At 47.3% G+C, this 22,970-nt stretch overlaps 1 protein-coding gene across 1 annotated transcript in view; it reads left to right on the forward strand.

The window, feature by feature from the left end:
- The first annotated feature begins 1,029 nt into the window (after window positions 1-1,029).
- The window catches only part of CHSY3 (chondroitin sulfate synthase 3), a 573,019-nt gene continuing 551,078 nt past the window's right edge, over window positions 1,030-22,970 (forward strand). Inside the window, exon 1 of the mRNA XM_040345013.1 lies at window positions 1,030-1,740. Within this exon, the coding sequence (XP_040200947.1) occupies window positions 1,149-1,740 (592 nt within the window). The 5' untranslated portion in view covers window positions 1,030-1,148. The remainder of the gene's footprint in view (window positions 1,741-22,970) is intronic.

Raw genomic sequence — 22,970 nt, forward strand, 5'->3', positions numbered from 1 at the left:
GACTTTTACCTACAGGTAAGCCTATAATAAGGCTTACCTGTAGGTAAGGAGAATATCTCCTAAACCTGCACGGTTTAGGAGATATTCCCCCCGCAATGTGGGCGGCGCATGCGCAGGGGGGAATCCACGGCTGAAGGACCGGCATCCGCCGGACCCTGCCGATTTTAAATCTCCCGCGCGCACGCGTGGGAGTGACGTCATCGCCGCTCCAGCCAATCACAGCGCTGGAGCGGCGATACCCGGAAGACACGCCGGAGCAAGATGACATCCTGCTCGGCGTGGACCAGGTAAGTGGTGCACACCTCGTTCCGAGGTAAGTATTTCATAATAGGCTAGTATGCGGTGCATACTAGCCTATTATGCCTTTTGCATTGCAGGTTTGGGGGAAAAAAAAAAAAGTTTATGCGGTTTACAACCGCTTTAAGAGAGATGATAGGGGCGAGGTTGCCAACGGCCAGTAAATTTACTGACAGTTTGTAAAAATCTGTGATTTTTTTTTTTACAACTGCCAATAAATAGCAGGGACTGATAATTTCATGCTGTGTTCACTTTTTAAGTGAAAATCAAGAAAATGACTTTGTTATAGGTATTGTCAGTGTTTCCATATCATCTTTATACTGTTCGTTTTCAATAGGAGTTCAGTCATTTCTCAGGTTGCCAGTAAAAAATGTGCCCCACCAGTAAATTGTCCACGTTTTGTCAGAAAAACATTGTGGGAGGTTGGCAACCCTGGATAGGGGTATTACAGATGGATGGTACTGTATCAGCTCTCCCATACAGCTTGATGAAGGAGTGAAGCTCCTGGAGCACATGGACAGCTCCCCTCCCATGCCAGTGCTGCCTGGCAGTGCCCTGACTGGTGACAGGTCAGGGGTGGCGGAGTCACCTGTAGAGGGGTATGGAGGGGCAGTGCGGCCGGGGTATGGAGGGGCAGTGCGGGGTGTGGAGGGGCTGCGATGCTGAGAAGGTGGAGCACGAGCAGGGGGAGGAGGAGAAGCAGCTGCAGCACAGCTATGGATAGGAGGAGGAGGAGGTGCGAGCGGCAGTGACAAGCTGGCAGCCCAGACATCGCCGCACGGGCTGCTCCAGGCGATCGGTAAGTTTTGGAGCGGTGTACCGGGCGGCTGAGGAGAGGAGATCCGGGAAGGATGGCGGTGAGGTCCCGTAGACCGTGGATGAGTGTGGGAGTGGGACTGATCCTGGGATTCACAGCCGCCTCCTGGCTCATCGCCCCCAAAGTAGCGGAGATGAGCGAGAAGAAGAGAAGATCCAACGTGTGCTCGTACTACAGCCCGGCCAGGGATGGGGACCCCCGCCATGGGAAAGGATGGCTCCCCGACACCGCTCCACCCGCCCCGCTACAAGAGGAGCGCAAGAACAGCAGCAGCAACGGGCACGGGGGCAACCACAACGGCAGCGGGGACTGGGGACCACCCGAGGACTCCCCCAGAAATTTCCTCTATGTCGGAGTCATGACAGCCAAGAAGTACCTGGACACCCGGGCAGTGGCCGCCTACCGGACCTGGGCTCCCTACATCCCCGGGAAAGTGGAGTTCTTCTCCAGCCAGGGCTCCGAGGATATCCCTCTGCCAGAAGCCTTGCCCGTCATCTCTCTGCCCGGGGTGGACGACTCCTACCCTCCCCAGAAGAAGTCCTTCATGATGATCAAACACATGCATGACCACTACCTGGACAAGTATGAGTGGTTCATGAGGGCGGATGATGATGTCTACATCAAAGGCAAGTACTCCTCCTACTACTACTGTGCCACCTGTGTGCCCACCACCATCGTCCTCTGCCATGGCAGTGCCCACCACCACCCTCTACTTCTGGTACCCGGGGAGGATGGAGCAAGGCAGCCAATAGGAGGGCAGGAATAGTTACAGAGTTGGATGCTTCAAGTAGTCTGATAGATGTTAGGAAATGTACATACCTACAACCCCTCTACATCTAAGTCTATGTGCACACCTACAACCCTTCTAGACCAAGTCAATGTACATACCTACAACACCTCTACATCTAAGTCTATGTGCACACCTACAACCCTTCTAGACCAAGTCAATGTACATACCTACAACACCTCTAGATCTAAGTCTATGTGCACACCTACAACCCTTCTAGACCAAGTCAATGTACATACCTACAACACCTCTACATCTAAGTCTATGTGCACACCTACAACCCTTCTAGACCAAGTCAATGTATATACCTACAACACCTCTACATCTAAGTCTATGTGCACACCTACAACCCTTCTAGACCAAGTCAATGTACATACCTACAACACCTCTACATCTAAGTCTATGTGCACACCTACAACCCTTCTAGACCAAGTCAATGTACATACCTACAACACCTCTACATCTAAGTCTATGTGCACACCTACAACCCTTCTAGACCAAGTCAATGTACATACCTACAACACCTCTACATCTAAGTCTATGTGCACACCTACAACCCTTCTAGACCAAGTCAATGTACATACCTACAACCCCTCTACATCTAAGTCTATGTGCACACCTACAACCCTTCTAGACCAAGTCAATGTACATACCTACAACACCTCTACATCTAAGTCTATGTGCACACCTACAACCCTTCTAGAACAAGTCAATGAACATACCTACAACACCTCTACATCTAAGTCTATGTGCATACCTACAACCCTTCTAGACCAAGTCAATGTACATACCTACAAGTCAATGTGTATACATTCATCACCTCTAGATCTAAGTAAATGTACATATCTGCAACCCTTCTAGTTCAAGTCCAATGTACATACCTACAAGTCAATGTACATACCTACAACTTTTCGAGACCAAGTCAGTGTACATACCTACAACCCTTCTAGACCAAATAAATCTACATAACTACCACCTCTCTAGGCCAAGTCAATGTACATACCCACAACCCCTCTAGAACAAATCAATGTACATACCTACAACCCTTCTTGACCACATCAATGTACATACCTACAACCCTTCTATGCCAAGTCAATGAGTCATGGTACATACATACAACCCTTCTAGACCAAGTCAATGTACATGCCTACAACTTCTGTAGAGCAAGTCAATGTACATACCTACAACCCCTCTAGATTAAGTCAATGTACATACCTACAACCCCTCTAGATTATGTCAATGTACATACCTACAGCCCCTCTAGACCAAGTCAATGTACATACCTACAACCCCTCTAGGCCAAGGCAATGCACATACCTACAACCCCTCTAGACCAAGTCAATGTACATTCCCTACAACCCTTCTAGACCAAGTAAATGTACATAGCTACAACCCTTCTAGACCATGTCAATGTACATACCTATAATCCCTCTAGACCATGTAAATGTACATACCTACAACTCTTCTAGACCAAGGAAATGTACATACCTACCACCTCTATACAACTAAGCAATGCACATACGTACAACCCCTCTTAAACTAAATGTACATACCTACACACTATTGGAACCACAACCATACTATACTAAGTAAATGTACATACCTATACATATGGAAACCACAACCCGTCTATACCAATTAATGGGCATACCTACACGCTATGGGATCCACAGACTTTCCCCTATACCAAGTAAATGTATATACCTTCACAGTTTAAGAACCACAGCTTACTCTATATAGTAAATAAATGTACATACCTACATGCTATGGGAACCACAGTTATCTTTCTATACCAGCTATCAAATATCTAAAGCAATTTCTCCTTAACCCCTTCCTTGCCAGGTATATGATAAAATATGCTCAGGGTTTGTACCAATCACTCTAGTTCTCCTTTTTCTGGTATTACTTTGTGGAATATGAATACATTCTTGATCCCCATGGAAAAAACTATGAAATGTCTGTATGTCCAAAGGAAATTCCAGACATTAACCTGCAAATATGCAGCATAACTATTAATGTCATGGGCCAAGTTATATTTTTTTATATGTCAGAGAGGAGAATTTCCTGCTGCAAGCACTTAGTATGTTTGTGATTCTGAAGTCACATGGCTACAGCTGCAGGAACAACATACTTGGCTCACAGCATCACTCCGTATGACCATTAGGCATTGTGATCTGCACTGGTGGGTAGTGTTTTTTTTTTTTTTTTTTAATGTGCGGCACAGTTCTAAATGTGCCCAGGGTGTCATTACAAGCTCTTGTAGTTTTTATAAAATAGATGAATATTATATATATTTTTGTGTGAATTGATGCGGTTTGGGGGCATGTGAGTAGCACACCCACTCCAACTGAAAACAGTTCTGTGTGTGCACAACTGATCAAAAATAATAATATCAAATACAAATATAAATATAACAAATATATAACAAAATAGTATACATTAAAAATAAATATATAATACAAATATAAATAAATACAAATATTAGTAGAAAAGCTGAACATATAAAAACAACAATTGAGTGCAGCTGTGTAGTCGATATTCTATTATTACATTTATTTGTATTTGCAATCAGTGTAAGTATTTGAATATGACCTGATGTCAGCCTCTTGCAGTCCCTTTACAGCAGGGTTGGAGTGTGAAAGGAAAGAGCAGCACAAGCCGATCAGTTCATGTACAGAAAGCAAAGTTGCATAGAGATGATCAATGTGCTGCATTTCATTATTAGCACTGGGGCAAGTCCAGGACAGCCTGTTCTTAGAGATAGTGAGAGGAATGATGCTGGCCATCAGACTAAGGACATCTAGTGGTAGACAAGAAGTACTGCAGGGGAAATCTCTGGATTGAAGATGATTATTGCATCATCATGGTTTTGGTATTTTATCTTTAAATGGGCTATATTTTTTTCTTTATTTTTTATTTGGCTGAAGGTCTGTTTTAATTAGGGTTGTCCAGATACCGATACCAGTATCGGTATCGGGACCGATACCGAGTATTTGCGGGAGTACTCGTACTCGTGCAAATACCCCCGATACCTAAATAGAATACTTCCCCCCCGCCGCTGCCGCCGCCGCCGCATCGAAAGCCGTCGCATCGCACCGCACCGCCGCATGGGTTAAACGCCGTGCAGAAACATCACAGCTATTCAAATGAATGCTGTGATCTTCTCCATGCGGCGGCGGCAAAGGTATGGGGGACATGGCTGGACTCGGGACATGGCTGGACTCGGGACATGGCTGCATATGTGAGGGACATGGCTGCATATGTGAGGGACATGGCTAGAGGGACATGGCTGCATATGTGAGGGACATGGCTGCATATGTGAGGGACATGGCTAGAGGGACATGGCTGCATATGTGAGGGACATGGCTGCATATGTGAGGGACATGGCTGCATATGTGAGGGACATGGCTGGGGGGGGACATGGCTGCATATGTGGGGGACATGGCTGCATTTGGGGACACATTTAAAAAAAGTATCGGTATTCGGTATCGGCGACTACTTGAAAAAAAGTATCGGTACTTGTACTCAGTCCTAAAAAAGTGGTATCGGGACAACCCTAGTTTTAATACAAAGATAAAGGCCCGGATTCACAAAGCACTTACGCCGACGTATCTCGATATACGCCTCGTAAGTGTAACTATGCGCCGTCACATCTGTGCGCCGTGCCCACAGAACTAGATACGCCTGAAAATAGGCTTCATCCAACCAACGTAACTTTCGTACGCCGGCGTATCGTGGGCGCATATTTACGCTGGCCGCCTCATTGCAAATATGCAAATGAGGGAGATACGTCGATTCACGAACGTAGTTGTGCCCGGCGCATAATATACGCGGTTTGCGTAAGGCTTACGTCCGGCGTATAGTTATTCCCCATCTATGAGGCGCAACTCAAGCAAAGGTATGGACCAGGGAACAGCCGTCGTATTTTACGCTGTTTACGTAGTAGTACATGAATAGGGCTGGGCGTAGGTTACATTCACGTCGTAGGCAGTGATTCAACGTATCTTAGGGAGAAGTTTTGATGTGATTCTGAGCATGCGCACTGGGTTGCGTCCACGGGACGGCGCATGCGCCGTTTATTTTAAGTACTTGTCTGTCACTCGGCCCATCATTAGCATGGGTTCACGCCTCATTAGCATGGCTCACGCCCACTTCCACCTACGCTGGCTTACGCCGAAGAAACCCAGCGTATATTTGACAGCGAGTGCTTTGTAAATACTGTGCTTGGCGCTCTGCGCTACGCCGGCGTAGCCTAAAAAAGATACGCTACGCCGGCATAAATATGCGCCAATGTATGTGAATCCGGGCCAAGATCTTTATTTTAACCAAAAATCTAAACCCGTGTACGCAGGTTCTGATTTTGTGTACTCTTCTCTGTTCAACAGAAGCAGGTCTAAGGAAGTTCTGTTGAACAGTCATATTGGAAAACCAGCATTCGGTCAGTGCTTGCAGCCAATGGCTGCAAGCTCTGGTCAGTGTTTTCTGGAGGAGGGTGGAGGGGTCTCCCCTATCAAAATACAAAGACACAGTGGGAGGGATGCCCACATCAACGTCTCTCTACTGGTTGAAAGAGAAAAATTGTGTATGTATACCCAGCTTAAAGTGGTTCTAAAACCTTAAAGTGATTGTAAAGGCTTTAAAGGCATCCTTTTCTGGGGTCCCTCAGGGGCCCCGCATCAGATATCTCCCTAGAAGAAGCGCTCTCGCGGGGAGGTTACCTTGCGGGCACACTCCCGAGTCCAGAATTTGACATGAATGCCGGGTTTGGCCCCGACCCCGGCACCTGCGTCATTGGATTTTATTGACAGCAGCGGGAGACAATGGCTGCTATCAATCTTTTCAATCAAGAGCCGGGACCCCCGCGGAGAGAGGGACAGCGTGTCCCCACCGAGGGAAATACGGGACTCAGGTAAGTAAAACGGGGGGTCTGGGGGTCATAGGATGCATAACTTGAGGGTTTACAACCCCTTTAAGGTTCTTCACCTTACTGGCGAAAAACCTTTTGTGCTGCAGCTCCCCCCACCCCTCCATTTTTCTTACCTGGGCCCGATTTCGATCCAGCAATGTGCAAAACAACAACGGCTTCTGTCACTGTCTCCCTCCTCATTGGTCAGCTTCATATTTATATGCCATGGACTCCCGCTGCTGTCAATCAAATACAGGGCCAAGTCCCGCTGCCTGTGTCAATGGATGCAGCAACAGGACTCGGGAGAAAACATGTATGGGGGCCCCCATGGAAAGCTTTTCATGGGGGCACCCGCTGAAGAGAAGGGGCCTGGAGCACTGGTGGGGACCCAAGAAGAGGTTGCTCTGTACAAAACTACTGCACAGAGCAGGTAAGTATAGACATGTTTGTAATTTTAATAATACTAAAAAAAACACTAAGGTTTACAACCACTTTAAGGAGCTTAAAGTGGTTGTAAAGTTTTTTTTTTTATTGTATTGCATTCTATGTTTTAAGATAAAAAGCCTTCTGTGTGCAGCAGCTCCCTCAGCCCCTTAACACTTACCTGTGGTCCCTCTCTGTCTAGTGATGTCCATTAGTCCCTCGGCCATCCGAGATTCTCCCTCCTGATTGGCTGAGACACAGCAGCGGCGACATTGGCTGTTGCTGCTGTCAATCAAAGTCTGCTAGCTAATCAGGAGAGAGAGAGGAGGCAGGGCCGTGGCTCCATGTCTGAATGGGCAAAGGGAGCTGTGACTTGGCTCGGGTGCCCCCATAGCAAGCTGCTTGCTGTGAGGGCACTGAACAGGAGGGAGGGTCCAGGAGCACAGAAGAGGGACCTGAGAAGAGGAGGATCCGGGCGGCTTCGTACAAATCCACTGCAACAGAGGAGGTAAGTATAACATGTTTGTTATTTTTTATGTGGGAAAACGAGACTTTACAATAACTTTAAGAATCCTTACCCCAATGTCAAATGGGCAAGTCCACTGCTGGCAAGTTGTTGAAATTGTCACAATGGCCTCATCCACACAGCAGTTGTTAAATCCCCATTTTACAGGCATATGACTTTTTTGCCCCTAAAATCCACTCTATGTTATCCTATGTGTCCATGCACACACTGGCTTTTAGTAAAGTTTAGAGGCAGGGGTGTTCAGGGGCTGAAATCTGAACGCATCAAAATCACGTTCAGGAGAGAAGCGCTTGGGCAGAAAAAAGGGCCCCTTTACACTGAATGCAGTTGGATGCATTTTGAACCGCACTCCAACTGCATAGACAGCCCAAAATAAAATGTAATCCTATGGGCATAGTAGACATTAATGCAGGGCAGTATAGCGCAGTTAAAAATAGTAGAGCATGCTGCATTTTTCCGCATCGCAAATCCAGGGAATGTGCTATAAATGCGCTTCAAACACACCGCACTGTACCCCTTTAAAGGGGTTGTAAACGTTTATTTTTTTTTATTTTTATAACAAACATGTTATACTCACCTTCTCTGTGCAAGGGTTTTGCACAGAGCAGCCCCGATCCTCTTCTTCTGGGGTCCCTCAGCGGCGCTCCTGGCTCCTCCTCTTCTTGAGTTCCCCCACAGAGAGCCACATTCCATGGGACTCCCAAGTCCTGCTGCTGCGTCCTTTGACACAGACAGCAGTACTCGGCTCCACCCCCGGCTCCTGTGTTATTGGGTTTGATTGACAGCAGCGGGAGTCCATGGCTCCTGCTGCTATCAATCTATCTAACAAGGAGCCGCTGTGCTCGTTCTCGTCGCTGGAAAGATCGGGTTCAGGTAAGTAAAAGGGGGGCTCTGGAGGGGGGTTTAATGCATTCTATAAAAACCTTGAGGGTTTACATCCCCTTTAAGCCAAGAAAGCCAAGCCCAAAAACATACATAGCCAGATTCAGGTCCGTTTACCAGTAGATACGCCGTCGTAACTCTGAATCTACACCGGCGTTAATTTAAGCGTATTCTGGAAACCAGATACGCTTAAATTAGGCTAAGATACGAGCGGCGTAAGTGTCCTACGCCGTCGTATCTTAGGGTGCAATTTTCCTGCTGGCCGCTAGGTGGCACTTCCGTTGAGTTCGGCGTAGAATATGTAAATGACTAGATACGCCGATTCACGAACATACGTGCGCCGGGCGCATTTTTTTTTTACGTCGTTTACGTATGGCTTTTTCCGGGGTAAAGTTATTCCAACAAATAGCTGGCCTAGCCAATGTTAAGTATGGCCGTCGTTCCCGCGTAAAAATTTGAAAATTTTACGTTGTTTGCGTAAGTCGTCCGTGAATGGGGCTGGACGTAATTTACGTTCACGTCGAAACCAATACGTCCTTGCGGCGTACTTTGGAGCAATGCACACTTGGATATGTACACGGACGGCGCCGTTCGTAAAAAACGTCAATCACGTCGGGTCACCAAACAATAACATAAAACACGCCCCCCATCCTCATTTGAATTAGGCGCGCTTACGACGGCCCCATTTACGCTACGCCGTCATAAGTTAGGAGGCAAGTGCTTTGTGAATACAGTACTTGCCTCTCTGACTTAAGGCGGCGTAAATACGATACGCTACGCCGCCTTAAAGATACGCGGTAGATGTATATGTGGTAGAATGGCCCATCTGACTTCAGACTTTGTGAAGCAGCTTACAGAATCCACAACATATGGAACTGTGCGGTGTGAATGTCTGCAGAGCTTCTCGCCGACAGAGGCTGAGTCATAAGAAAAGAAAAGTCCTGATTCATTGTTTCCCCAGACCTCCTCGCACCTCTGTGCTAAGCTCAGCACACCGACTTGTCATCACCGACTTGTCATCATCGCAGCAAAGTTGCATGTTGCCCACGTCTGCGCTGCTTTTTCCTTTTTTTTCTTTCATTGTTCTGTCTAATCAAACTGAAGTGGCCCTTTAGTGCTTACTGTTATCACTAATGTCATTGCCAACGCTGAACAAGTGGCCAGAGAGGAGCCTGTGCCGGGGTCGCAGACTAGATCTTATTAGCAGCCTTCTGGCTCTAAACTGACAGCTCAAGTAAACAGCTTTGTGTATATAGAGAATGGAATGTCACATTGTGTTTGCTTTGAATTACAGTACAGTGTGCTGTTAGAAAAGAAGTACCTGTAGACACATCACCATCATGGGATAAGACTGGGGGGATTGGCATTATCTATGAACCTCCCTAGCCATCTATTCTAGGGAGCCAGCAATTATCGGCAAGCTTGCATTTTTTTCTGCCAACCATTCATGTTTTTTTCACAAGACCAGGGCATTGGGCGTCATGCACAGGGCTGGTGCAAGGATTTTTGACACCCTAGGCGAAACCTCATTTTGCTGCCCCCCCCCATGGCTCCACCCCGGACCCCACCTCATTTTCCCTGCCCATCTAAACTCTACCTTTTTAATGAACCGCCCATCAAATGCAGCCTCACCAGCAACCATCAAATGCAGCCTCACCAGCACCCATCAAATGCAGCCTCACCAGCGCCCACCAAATACAGCCTCACCAGCGCCCATCAAATGCAGCCTTTACCAGCGCACATCAAATGCAGCCTCACCAGCACCCATCAAATACAGCCTCACCAGCGCCCATCAAATGCAGCCTTTACCAGCGCACATCAAATGCAGCCTCACCAGCACCCATCAAATACAGCCTCACCAGCGCCCACCAAATGCAGCCTTTACCAGCGCACATCAAATACAGCCTTTACCAGCGCACATCAAATACAGCCTCACCAGCACCCATCAAATGCAGCCTCACCAGCGCCCACCAAATGCAGCCTCACCAGCGCCCATCAAATGCAGCTTCACCAGCGCCCATCAAATGCAGCCTCACCAGCGCCCATCAAATGCAGCCTCACCAGCGCCCACTAAATGCAGCCTTTACCAGCGCCCATCAAATGCAGCCTCACCAGCACACATCAAATGCAGCCTCACCAGCACCCATCAAATGCAGCCTCACCAGCGCCCACCAAATACAGCCTCACCAGCGCCCACCAAATGCAGCCTTTACCAGCGCACATCAAATGCAGCCTCACCAGCACCCATCAAATACAGCCTCACCAGCGCCCACCAAATGCAGCCTTTACCAGCGCACATCAAATGCAGCCTCACCAGCACCCATCAAATACAGCCTCACCAGCGCCCACCAAATGCAGCCTTTACCAGCGCCCATCAAATGCAGCCTTTACCAGTGCACATCAAATACAGCCTCACCAGCACCCATTAAATGCAGCCTCACCAGCGCCCACTAAATGCAGCCTCACCAGCGCCCACTAAATGCAGCCTTTACCAGCGCCCATCAAATGCAGCCTCACCAGCGCCCACCAAATGCAGCCTCACCAGCGCCCATCAAATGCAGCTTCACCAGCGCCCATCAAATGCAGCCTCACCAGCGCCCATCAAATACAGCCTCACCAGCACCCATCAAGTGTAGCCTCACCAGCACCCATCAAATGCAGCCTCACCAGCACCCATCAAGTGTAGCCTCACCAGCACCCATCAAATGCAGCCTCACCAGCGCCCATCAATGCAGCCTCACCAGCGCCATTCAAATACAGCCTCACCAGCACCCATCAAATACAGCCTAACCAGCGCTTATCAAATACAGCTTCACCAGCACCCATCAATGCAGCCTCACCAGCACCCATCAATGCAGCCTCACCAGCGCCCATCAAATGCAGCCTCACCAGCACCCATCAAATGCAGCCTCATCAGCACCCATCAAATGTAGCCTCACCAGCACCCATCAAATGCAGCCTCACCAGCACCCATCAAATGCAGCCTCACCAGCACCCATCAAATGCAGCCTCACCAGCACCCATCAAATGCAGTCTCACCAGCGCCCATCAAATGCAGCCTCACCAGCACCCATCAAATGCAGCCTCACCAGCACCCATCAAATGCAGCCTCACCAGCACCCATCAAATGCAGTCTCACCAGCACCCATCAAATGCAGCCTCACCAGCACCCATCAAATGTAGCCTCACCAGTGCCCATCAATGAATGTTTGCTTGCTTCCATTTATTCGGATGTCGGGACACAGATACAGTCCTCCGCTGCCACTTCGCCTCTGACACTATGTGTGAACGGAGCGGCGGCTGCCTGCTGATGCTGAGACTTAGTTACTTGCTGCAGAGAGAAGAGATTAGGAACCTCAGTGGCTGGGCGCCCTAGGCGGCAGGGCACCCTAGGCAGCTGCCTAGATTGCCTAGTGGTAGCACCAGCTCTGGTCATGCATCAATATATAATATAACATGTACGCTCCGGGGTCACAGCATGTATGATGGAGCAAAAAGACCATGGGCTGGATTCAGATAGGAGATACAACAGCGTATCTCCTGATACACCGTCGTATCTCTGAGTGCGGGCCGTCGTATCTATGCGCCTGATTCAGAGAATCAGTTACGCATAGATTTCCCTAAGATCCGACTGGTGTAAGTGTCTTACACCGTCGTATCTTAGGCTGCATATTCACGCTGGCCGCTAGGTGGCGCTTCCGTATAATTACGCGAGGAATATGCAAATGAGCTAGATACGCCAATTCAGAAACGTACGTCCCGCCGGCGCATTTTTTTACGTTGTTTACGTTAGGCTTTTTTCGGCGTATACTTACCCCTGCTATATGAGGCGTAGCTAATGTTAAGTATGGCCGTCGTTCCCGCGCCGAGTTTTGAAATTTTTACGTTGTTTGCGTAAGTCATTCGCGAATACGGCTGTACGTCATTTACGTTCACGTCGAATCCAATACGTCCTTGCAGCGTAATTTGGAGCAATGCACACTGGGATATTTTACGGATGGCGCATGCGCCGTTCAAAAAAAACGTGAAAAACGTGGGGTCAAGTAAAATTTCAATAAAACACGCCCCCAACATCCCCATTTGAATTAGGCGGGCTTACGCCGCCACACATACGTTACGCCGCCGTAACTAAGGGCGTAAGTTCTTTCTGAATACAGAACTTGCGCCCAAAGTTACAGCGGCGTAACGTATCGGAGCCCCAAGTGTCTGCACATCTGATTACCACCTAAACTCTATTGCCACGTACACAAGACCAGTTTTCATAACGAGAAAAATGCAATTTTTTAAATTGATCGTTAAAATTGATCGTGTGTAGGCTCCAGAACATTTTTCTCGACGGGCATTAAAAATTTAGAACCTGCTCTAATTTTTTCACGTTGTCTTTCATGTCGTCCTTTTTATCGTCATGAAAAATGATCGTGTGTAGGCTTTAAAGACGGGGGGAAAAAAAGGCATGCTCAGAAGCAGGTTATGAGAAGGAAAATTTGCATAATCAGCCCAAAGGGTGGCGCCATTCTAATGGAACTTCCCCTTTATAGTGCTGTCGTACGTGTTGTACATCACCACGCTTTGCTCGAGCATTTTTTATCACGATCGTGTGTATGCAAGGCCGGCTTGAGAGGAATCACGTTGAGAAAAACTTGACATGACATGAAAAACGGTCATGTGTACGTGGCTTCTGTCTGGATGTACTTCTTGGCTTTACATGCCAAGTTCACACAGCCTGATCTGAACTGAGCTATCTATGTACAGTGAGGAAAATAAGTATTTGAACACCCTGCTATTTTGCAAGTTCTCCCACTTGGAAATCATGGAGGGGTCTGAAATTGTCATCATAGGTGCATGTCCACTGTGAGAGACATAATCAAAAAAAAAAATTCCAGAAATCACAATTTATGATTTTTTAACTATTTATTTGTATGATACAGCTGCAAATAAGTATTTGAACACCTGTCTATCAGCTAGAATTCTGACCCTCAAAGACCTGTTAGTCTGCCTTTAAAATGTCCACCTCCACTCCATTTATTATCCTAAATTAGATGCACCTGTTTGAGGTCATTAGCTGCATAAAGACACCTGTCCACCCCATACAATCAGTAAGAATCCAACTACTAACATGGCCAAGACCGAAGAGCTGTCCAAAGACACTAGAGACAAAATTGTACACCTCCACAAGGCTGGAAAGGGCTACGGGGAAATTGCCAAGCAGCTTGGTGAAAAAAGGTCCACTGTTGGAGCAATCATTAGAAAATGGAAGAAGCTAAACATGACTGTCAATCTCCCTCGAAATGGGGCTCCATGCAAAATCTCACCTCGTGGGGTCTCAATGATCCTAAGAAAGGTGAGAAATCAGCCCAGGACTACACGGGAGGAGCTGGTCAATGACCTGAAAAGAGCTGGGACCACCGTTTCCAAGGTTACTGTTGGTAATACACTAAGACGTCATGGTTTGAAATCATGCATGGCACGGAAGGTTCCCCTGCTTAAACCAGCACATGTCAAGGCCCGTCTTAAGTTTGCCAATGACCATTTGGATGATCCAGAGGAGTCATGGGAGAAAGTCATGTGGTCAGATGAGACCAAAATAGAACTTTTTGGTCATAATTACACTAACCGTGTTTGGAGGAAGAAAAATTATGAGTACCATCCCAAGAACACCATCCCTACTGTGAAGCATGGGGGTGGTAGCATCATGCTTTGGGGGTGTTTTTCTGCACATGGGACAGGGCGACTGCACTGTATTAAGGAGAGGATGACCGGGGCCATGTAGTGCGAGATTTTGGGCAACAACCTCCTTCCCTCAGTTAGAGCTTTGAAGATGGGTCGAAGCTGGGTCTTTCAACATGACAATGACCCGAAGCACACAGCCAGGATAACCAAGGAGTGGCTCTGTAACAAGCATATCAAGGTTCTGGCGTGGCCTAGCCAGTCTCCAGACCTAAACCCAATAGAGAATCTTTGGAGGGAGCTCAAACTCCGTGTTTCTCAGCGACAGCCCAGAAACCTGACTGATCTAGAGAAGATCTGTGTGGAGGAGTGGTCCAAAATCCCTCCTCCAGTGTGTGCAAACCTGGTGAAAAACTACAGGAAACGTTTGACCTCTGTAATTGCAAACAAAGGCTACTGTACCAAATATTAACATTGATTTTCTCAGGTGTTCAAATACTTATTTGCAGCTGTATCATACAAATAAATAGTTAAAAAATCATAAATTGTGATTTCTGGATTTTTTTTTTTTTGATTATGTCTCTCACAGTGGACATGCACCTACGATAACAATTTCAGACCCCTCCATGATTTCCAAGTGGGAGAACTTGCAAAATAGCAGGGTGTTCAAATACTTATTTTCATCACTGTATATCCAATTTAATGATGGCCATACACATACCAATTCATAATAGATTTAGATCTGAAAAATTGCAAACAATCGATTCATCATCAATTATTATAGTGAAAATGCAACATACACCGTATTGCTATGCACAACTGAAAATATCAATTGAAAATACGGCCTGCCAGTCGTATGTCTAAATGGTCTATTAAAAATGATAATTTAGTCAATCAAAAATCCGAAGAAAAATACCGCTTACGGCGCGATCGTACGATGATCAGATCTTTCATATACAACTGTTGAGAGCCCATCATGACAATTCATACTTCCGACTTTTTTTTTTCTGCCGTACAAGTTTAGTAACCTATTCAATTTCTACTCGCGACTATTAAGCAAAAAAAATCTACCGATTTTCAGGCCGTGTGTACGGGCCATGAGACTCATGCGCAGATATTTAATTGCTAATTCAGAAGTGATCATTTATATTCCACCATGGCTGATCGACCTGACAGTCACATTTGATCATGTGGAGAGTCTTTGGTTTGCAATTTTTATTTAACCCACATGCGCATCGGGCCGTATTGACATGCAGTTTGACGTGCGCATCGGGCCGTATTGACATGCAATTTGACGTGCGCATCGGGCCGTATTGACATGCGATTTAACGTGCGCATCGGGCCGTATTGACATGCGATTTGACGTGCGCATTGGGCCGTATTGACATGCGATTTGACGTGCGCATCGGGCCATATTGACATGCGATTTGACGTGCGCATCGGGCCGTATTGACATGCGATTTGACGTGCGCATCGGGCCGTATTGACATGCGATTTGACGTGCGCATCGGGCCGTATTGACATGCGATTTGACGTGCGCATCGGGCCGTATTGACATGCGATTTGACGTGCGCATCGGGTCGTATTGACATGCGATTTGACGTGCGCATCGGGCCGTATTGACATGCGATTTGACGTGCGCATCGGGCCGTATTGAAATGCGATTTGACGTGCGCATCGGGCCGTATTGACATGCGATTTAACGTGCGCATCGGGCCGTATTGACGTGCGAATCGGGCTGTATTGACATGCGATTTGACGTGCGCATCGGGCCGTATTGACATGCGATTTAACGTGCGCATCGGGCCGTATTGACATGCGATTTGACGTGCGCATCGGGCCGTATTGACATGCGATTTGACGTGCGCATCGGGCCGTATTGACATGCGATTTGACGTGCGCATCGGGCCGTATTGACATGCGATTTAACGTGCGCATCGGGCCGTATTGACATGCGATTTGACGTGCGCATCGGGCCGTATTGACATGCGATTTAACGTGCGCATCGGGCCGTATTGACATGCGATTTGACGTGCGCATCGGGCCGTATTGACATGCGATTTGACGTGCGCATCGGGCCGTATTGACATGCCAAATCGCCGGCTATTGAAGGTGTTCTATCGAATATTGCCTTCCGTCGAAAAGTGTCCATGCAGTACGGAAGGGCACTCGAGCTGATTTCCTGATCAGCTGGCGTGACGTCACCATAGCGCATGCGCACATCGTAGGAGGCATTTTTCCACAGGAGATAGCATTTGACAGGCGGAATGGAAAGCTATGCAGAGAGGGAGACCGTAATTGTCAGATTGTGCCTCTACTTTTGGCGACTTTGGGGACGATTTAAATAAACATCTATGCATGAACCTGCACAGATGTCTCTGAAATAGCTCCAGTAGTCGGACTGATATGTGGGTTTGAAATCGTGTGAGTTCAGCTGTACTCGCATGATTTCAACCCCGCCTGAACCTAGCACTGCATTTTTGATGTGTTTTTCATTGAAGTCTATGGAACCAGAAATGGAACCTGCTGTGGGCAAAAATAGTCCCTGACCCTTTCCAAAAGAGACACCGGCAGTGGCGGTTCGTCCATAGAGGGCGCTGGAGCGCCGCCCCCTCTGGCTCTCACCGCCACTGAGTCTAATAACACAGATTCATGCATTGCACGAATTTATGTTATTGTTGCGCTGCCGCCCACTATTCAGCTGGCCGGATGTTGAGCGCCAGCCAGCTGAATAATGGCAGCTGGTTGGCTGTACGGTAGTGCCTTATTAGAGCCAGCGGCTCTGATAGGCTTTCCGAGTGAAGCCCTTGGGTCCCCGGAAGCTTATCCTCGGAACGCACAGTATGAGAGTTCTTTGGATAAGACTGACAGGCGTCTCAGCCAATCAGGTTGGCCGGTTCTGGCTACCGGTAACCTGATTGGCTGAAGCGTCATCGAGGGCGGGAGAAGACATCAAGGCGAGGGTCGAGGATGTGGATGGCTGACTCCAGTAAAGGTAAGTGCCGGGCGGGGGAGGGTCACAGCGGCGACGAAGGACACAGTGACATCAATGGGGACAATTGGCACAGCGGCGATGACAATAGGCACAGTGGGGACAATAGGCACAGCGGCATGAATGGGCACAGTGGTGACAATTAAAGGGCACAGTGGTGACAATTGGCACAGTGACGACAATTGATGGCATGGCACAGTGGCTGTGTTTAATGGCATGGCACAGTGGTGACAATTGATGGCACAGTGGCTGCGTTTGATGTCATGGAACAGTGGTGCGAATTGACGGCACAGTGGCTGCGTTTGATGGCATGGAACAGTGGTGACAATTCATGGCACAGTGGCTGCCTTTGATGGTATGGCATAGTGACTGCATTTGATGGCATGGAACAGTGGTGACAATTCATGGCACAGTGGCTGCGTTTGATGGCATGGCATAGTGACTGCATTTGATGGCATGGCACAGTGGTGACAATTCATGGCACCGTGGCTGCGTTTGATGGCATGGCATAGTGACTGCATTTGATGGCATGGCACAGTGGTGCGAATTGATGGCACAGTGGCTGCGTTTGATGGCATGGAACAGTGGTGACAATTGATGGCACAGTGGCTGCGTTTGATGGCATGGCAGAGTGGTGACAATTGATGGCACAGTGGAGGAACCAGTTATGTATTTATTCAACATAATTAGAATGTAGGTATTATAAATGCAGCAAATGTAAGTACCGGATTTGTCCTAATATCATATCAGCCTTTGGTAATCCCCTGCACAGAAGCACACAGAATGGAGGAGAAAAGGGGCAGCCAATAGGGGTCTGCTGTGTACACATGTAATGACAATGGACATACTGACAGGAGAAGAGAGCAGAGTGATGATCATGGCCGTATGCCACTCCTTCACTATCCAATCAGCACGTTGGGGAAGTGTTTGACTATTGCTCCTGACCACGCTGGGCTGCTGTTGTGTGCAGACAAAGCTCTCTCTGTGCTGTCTGGCACAGGGGACTCCATTGCATGCAATAACAGATCTTTTTGCTGGTAAAACAGCTCCGGTATATGTGTATTTCTTTGTGTATTTATATGCTTACTTGGACATAAACAGATATTTTAGCTGCCCTATCTATTAACACAATACAGCTGTTTTAGGTGCAATCTGTCCAGATTTTAATATTTACTAAAACCGTGCTTATTAGGTAATTGCAGGCTTTTAATGGCCGTACACTCTCGTAATTTCACAACCACCAAAAGGAGTTGCTTCAAAGTGAATTCCAGGGAGATAAAAAATGAGACAAATAACTGCAACTTTGTATTCTCTTATCCATCATTAAATGTATCCTTTGCAATGAAACTAGTGTAAGTAGCTGGATTTTGACCTGGTATCAGTCAGTTTTAGAGCCGGTTCACACTAGGGCGACACGACTTCCAGCACGACTTTCAGAGGCGACTCCGACACGACTTGAACGTGAACCACAGGGCGATCTGGGGCGATTTACAACACGACTTGAGCATGAACCACAGGGCGATCTGGGGCGATTTACAACATGACTTGAAGTCGTCTCCAGGACAGGAGACATTCCAGTGGCCAATAAAACAACAATCGGCTCTGGGAGAGGGAGAGGGAGGGAGAGGTTTGTCTGAGAAATGTATGTTATCTTCCTGGAAAGTAGCTTCAGATAAGACAGTGATCCGACTTCTGAGGCGACTTCCATTGAAATCAATGGGTACAAATCGCCTACAAGTCGGATTGAAGTAGTACAGGAACCTTTTCTGAAGTCGGATCGCCTTGAGTCGTGTGTATTAACACAGCTCCTATTCACTTCCATTGTTTTTCTCTACAGCGCGACTTGGGATGACTTGAGGCGACATGAAGTCGGATCGCAAGTCGCCCCAGTGTGAACCGGCTCTTAGTCTACTATACAGCAGGAAAGTGGGAGATGGGGGAACAGGACCGAGAGCCAATCAGGGTGAAGATGGATAGGATGACCTCATCATTCTGCTACTGCTCCTTCACTGTCCAATCAGGCTGTGGGCGAAGAAAGGGAATCACTGTATTCCTGAGGCTCCATCTACACTAGTATTTTCTGCTCCTAAAAGTTTAATAGTGTTATCCTATGTGTCCATGCACACTAGGCTATTAGCATGTTTTGTGCACAAAGCCTTAAAGAGGAAGTAAACCCTCGGATATTTTTATTTCTTTTAAAATAAGCTGTAAGAGAAAGGCATAATGAGCTAGTATACTAGCTCATTATGTGTCACTTACCTGAGATCGAAGCCCCCGAAGTCCGCCTTGGTCCCGTCCACCGCCGCCGCCATGACCCCTCGCCGCTAGTTTCTGTTTTTGCCGCTCTGGCGCTGTGATTGGCCAGAGCGGCGATGATGTCACTCTCACGCATGCCATTAATGGCATTCACAAAAACGCCACCGCTCAGTGCGCCTGCGCCGTTGTCTACGGCAGTCATGCGACGTAGATAACGGTACCCGTTTCCGTGACAATATCTCCTTAACCGTGTAGGTTAAAGTGGAGGTTCACCCGAAAACTTAATTTTTAACATTAGATTGATGCTCATTTTGTCAAGGGGAATCGGGTGTTTTTTTTACAATCGAAGCTGTACTTACCGTTTTAGAGAGCGATCTTCTCCGCCGCTTCCGGGTATGGGCTGCGGGACTGGGCATTCCTATTTGATTGACAGTCTTCCGACAGGCTTCCGACGGTCGCATCCATCGCGTCACGATTTTCCGAAAGTAGCCGAACGTCGGTGCGCAGGCGCCGTATAGAGCCGCACCGACGTTCGGCTTCTTTCGGCTACTCGTGACGCGATGTATGCGACCGTCGGAAGCCTGTCAATCAAATAGGAACGCCCAGTCCCGAAGACCATACCTGGAAGCAGCGGAGAAGATCTATCTCTAAAACGGTAAGTACTGCTTCGATTTAAAAAAAACTACCCGATTCCCCTTGACAAAATGAGCCTCAATCTAATGTTAAAATTATTTTTTCGGGTGAACTCTCCCTTTAAGGAGATATTTCTTGCACGTACAGGTAAGCCTTAGTCTAGGCTTACCTGTAGGTGCAAGTGTTAACAGTGGGTTTGCAACCAATTTAAAGAGATTGTAAAGGTAATTAAAAAAAAATAACTCTTCTTTTTGGGTCCCCCGCCGGTGCTCCTGGCCCCTCCTCTCTGTCCAGTGCCCCCATGGTAAGCCCTTGTGTATGCTGTGTCAATTGACCCAGACAGTGGGACTCAACCCGGCTCCCTTGTCTCTGCCTTTGATTGACAGCACTGGGAGCCAATGGCTCCTGGTGCCCCTGCAAAGCCAGCGAGACACGGAAGTGAGGGGAGAGAAGAGTTGCAGAAGTGCACGGCACTGGATCAAATGAGAGCTCAGGTAAGTAAAAGGGGGCGAGGGGGGATGCTGATGCCTAAACATTTTTACCTAAATGCAAAGAATGAATTAGGGTAAAAACTGTTAAGGCTAAGCGTTTTGTTTTCAGGGAGAAAGTTGCACGTTTTTACAGCGATTTTGCACAGGTCAAAGGGTCACCAATGTAAAAAGCAGAAACAAGCCTGTAATCTGCCCAAAAAAGTACTTTTTTGAGCTTCAGGCGTTTTGCTTCAGGCTATAAAATGCTCAGATGTGAACAGGGGCCATTTAAATGAATGGAATTTTGCTTGTTGGTAATTTTACGAGCTGAAAAAGCTCAGGTGTGATGGCAGCCTTATGCCGCGTACACACGACCGTTTTTCGGGATGTAAAAAATGAAATTTTTAACGGTATAGAAAAAACAAATTTTTTTTCAACCCGATCATTAAACCGCCCTTGCCTACACGGGATCGTGAAAAAAAAATGCTCTAGCAAAGCGCGGTGACATACAGCATGTACGACGGCACTATAAAGGGGAAGTTCTATTCGGATGGCGCCACCCTTGGTGCTGCTTTTCCTGATTTTGTGTTTGTAAAAGACGATTTGCGCTTTTCAGTCTGTTACAGCGTGATGAATGTGCTTACTCCATTACGAACGATAGTTTTACCAGAACGAGCGCTCAACTTCATGTTTACTTTAACTTTAAATTGTCTGTTTCGGCCAAGGTGGTCCATACACACTCTTTCCATTACTTATTAATGTGTCGGCAGTCAGTGCTGTATAAACTATATGTAGCATAAGCTGCGCTGTGTTCTGGGGGTATTTTCAAGAACTGTTATAGTTAGGGTTAGCTAAAAAGGCAAAAAAAAAAAAAAAGATGTTTTATACTTACCAGAAATTGTTGTTACTAGGCAGATCGTCCTAATCCGCCTCTTCCTCTTCCGCAGTGAGGTTCTTCTCGCCGTTGCCTCCTGGGAAATTGAGGGTCCCATTTGGTCGGGCTGATCGTGTGAAAAGGGCCTAAGACTGCTTTCACACTGATGTGCTGCAGTTTACCCACACGTGAGTGCAGCTCTGTCTATCCTGCCGGTTAGCTGAACTTTGCCATAGACTCTGCCTCTGGCAAAAGCCAGAGCTATAGAGAAACCAGCCGCTTTCTACCTTTACCACCAGCTTCACATCACAACACTGATGCTGTGGTATGGCGAGTTGGCAACCTGTAGCTGCTGACTTTTATACAAAAAAATTGTCCCGCCGGACCTCCGCTTAATATCAATAAAACTTTTTTTATACAACTTAGGCCTTGTACACACGGTCGGACCAAACCGATGTGACTGGTCCGTCGGACCGTTTTCACCTCTGAAGTGGCCGTACGGCCTGATATGTGTACACACCGTCAGTCCAAAATCTGATCGGGTCAGAACGCGGTGACGTCAAACACACGACGTGCTGAATAAAACGAAGTTCAATGCTTCCAAGCATGCGTCGACTTGATTCTGAGCATGCGTGGGTTTTGAACCGATGCTTTTCTGTACTAACCATCGGTTTGGTCCGATCGGGCAGCGGTCCATCGGTTCGGTTTTGAAGCATGTTTTAAAATTTTGGACCGAAGGAAAACAGACCGATGGGCTATACACACGGTCGGTTTGGTCCGATGAAACTGAACTTCGGTTCATTCTTATCGGTTTGGTCCGACCGTGTGTACGGGGCCTTAGCAAACTTGTGACCATGAACGCTTCTTTAATAAACATGACGATGATGCTTCCATTTCTTCAGCAAGGAGAAAAGCGTTGTGGAATGATCTCGGCTGCCCCAAGGCCATGGATTCGTGTAGCCGTGTTTATCTTTTTTCCGCTGTAGTTACATCGCTGATGCCGCACACCAGAACCTGCCAGGGATTTAACCAGATAGATGATGCCAACCCCCACTTTGTATTCACTAGGAAATCCTTCTACACATAGCTGCATATTGCTCTGATGCAGAATATTGATCTCACAATGCGAGAAGCAGTGATAGAGGAAACTTTTACTGAGAGAGATATGGAGGCTGCCATGGCTGACCCCCTTCTAAAAAATGAAAGGTACCTGGCTGACCTTGGCTTTGTATCTCCTGCATCATTTAACTGGGGCAAGCATGCAAGCAGCACTAACCGGAGAAGCACTAACACTCCCAATCTGCATTAGAGCTGCACAATTCTGGCTAAAATGGCAATCACCATTAGAGATCACGATTCTCGCGGTGTAAGATCTTCTTTCAAATTTTACCAAAAAAATGTGTTTTCGTGTTTTTTAATACCTTAAAGTGTATTTTTTTT

This window comes from Rana temporaria, chromosome 1 (genome assembly GCF_905171775.1).
Source record: "Rana temporaria chromosome 1, aRanTem1.1, whole genome shotgun sequence".
NCBI classification, from domain to species: Eukaryota; Metazoa; Chordata; class Amphibia; order Anura; family Ranidae; genus Rana; species Rana temporaria.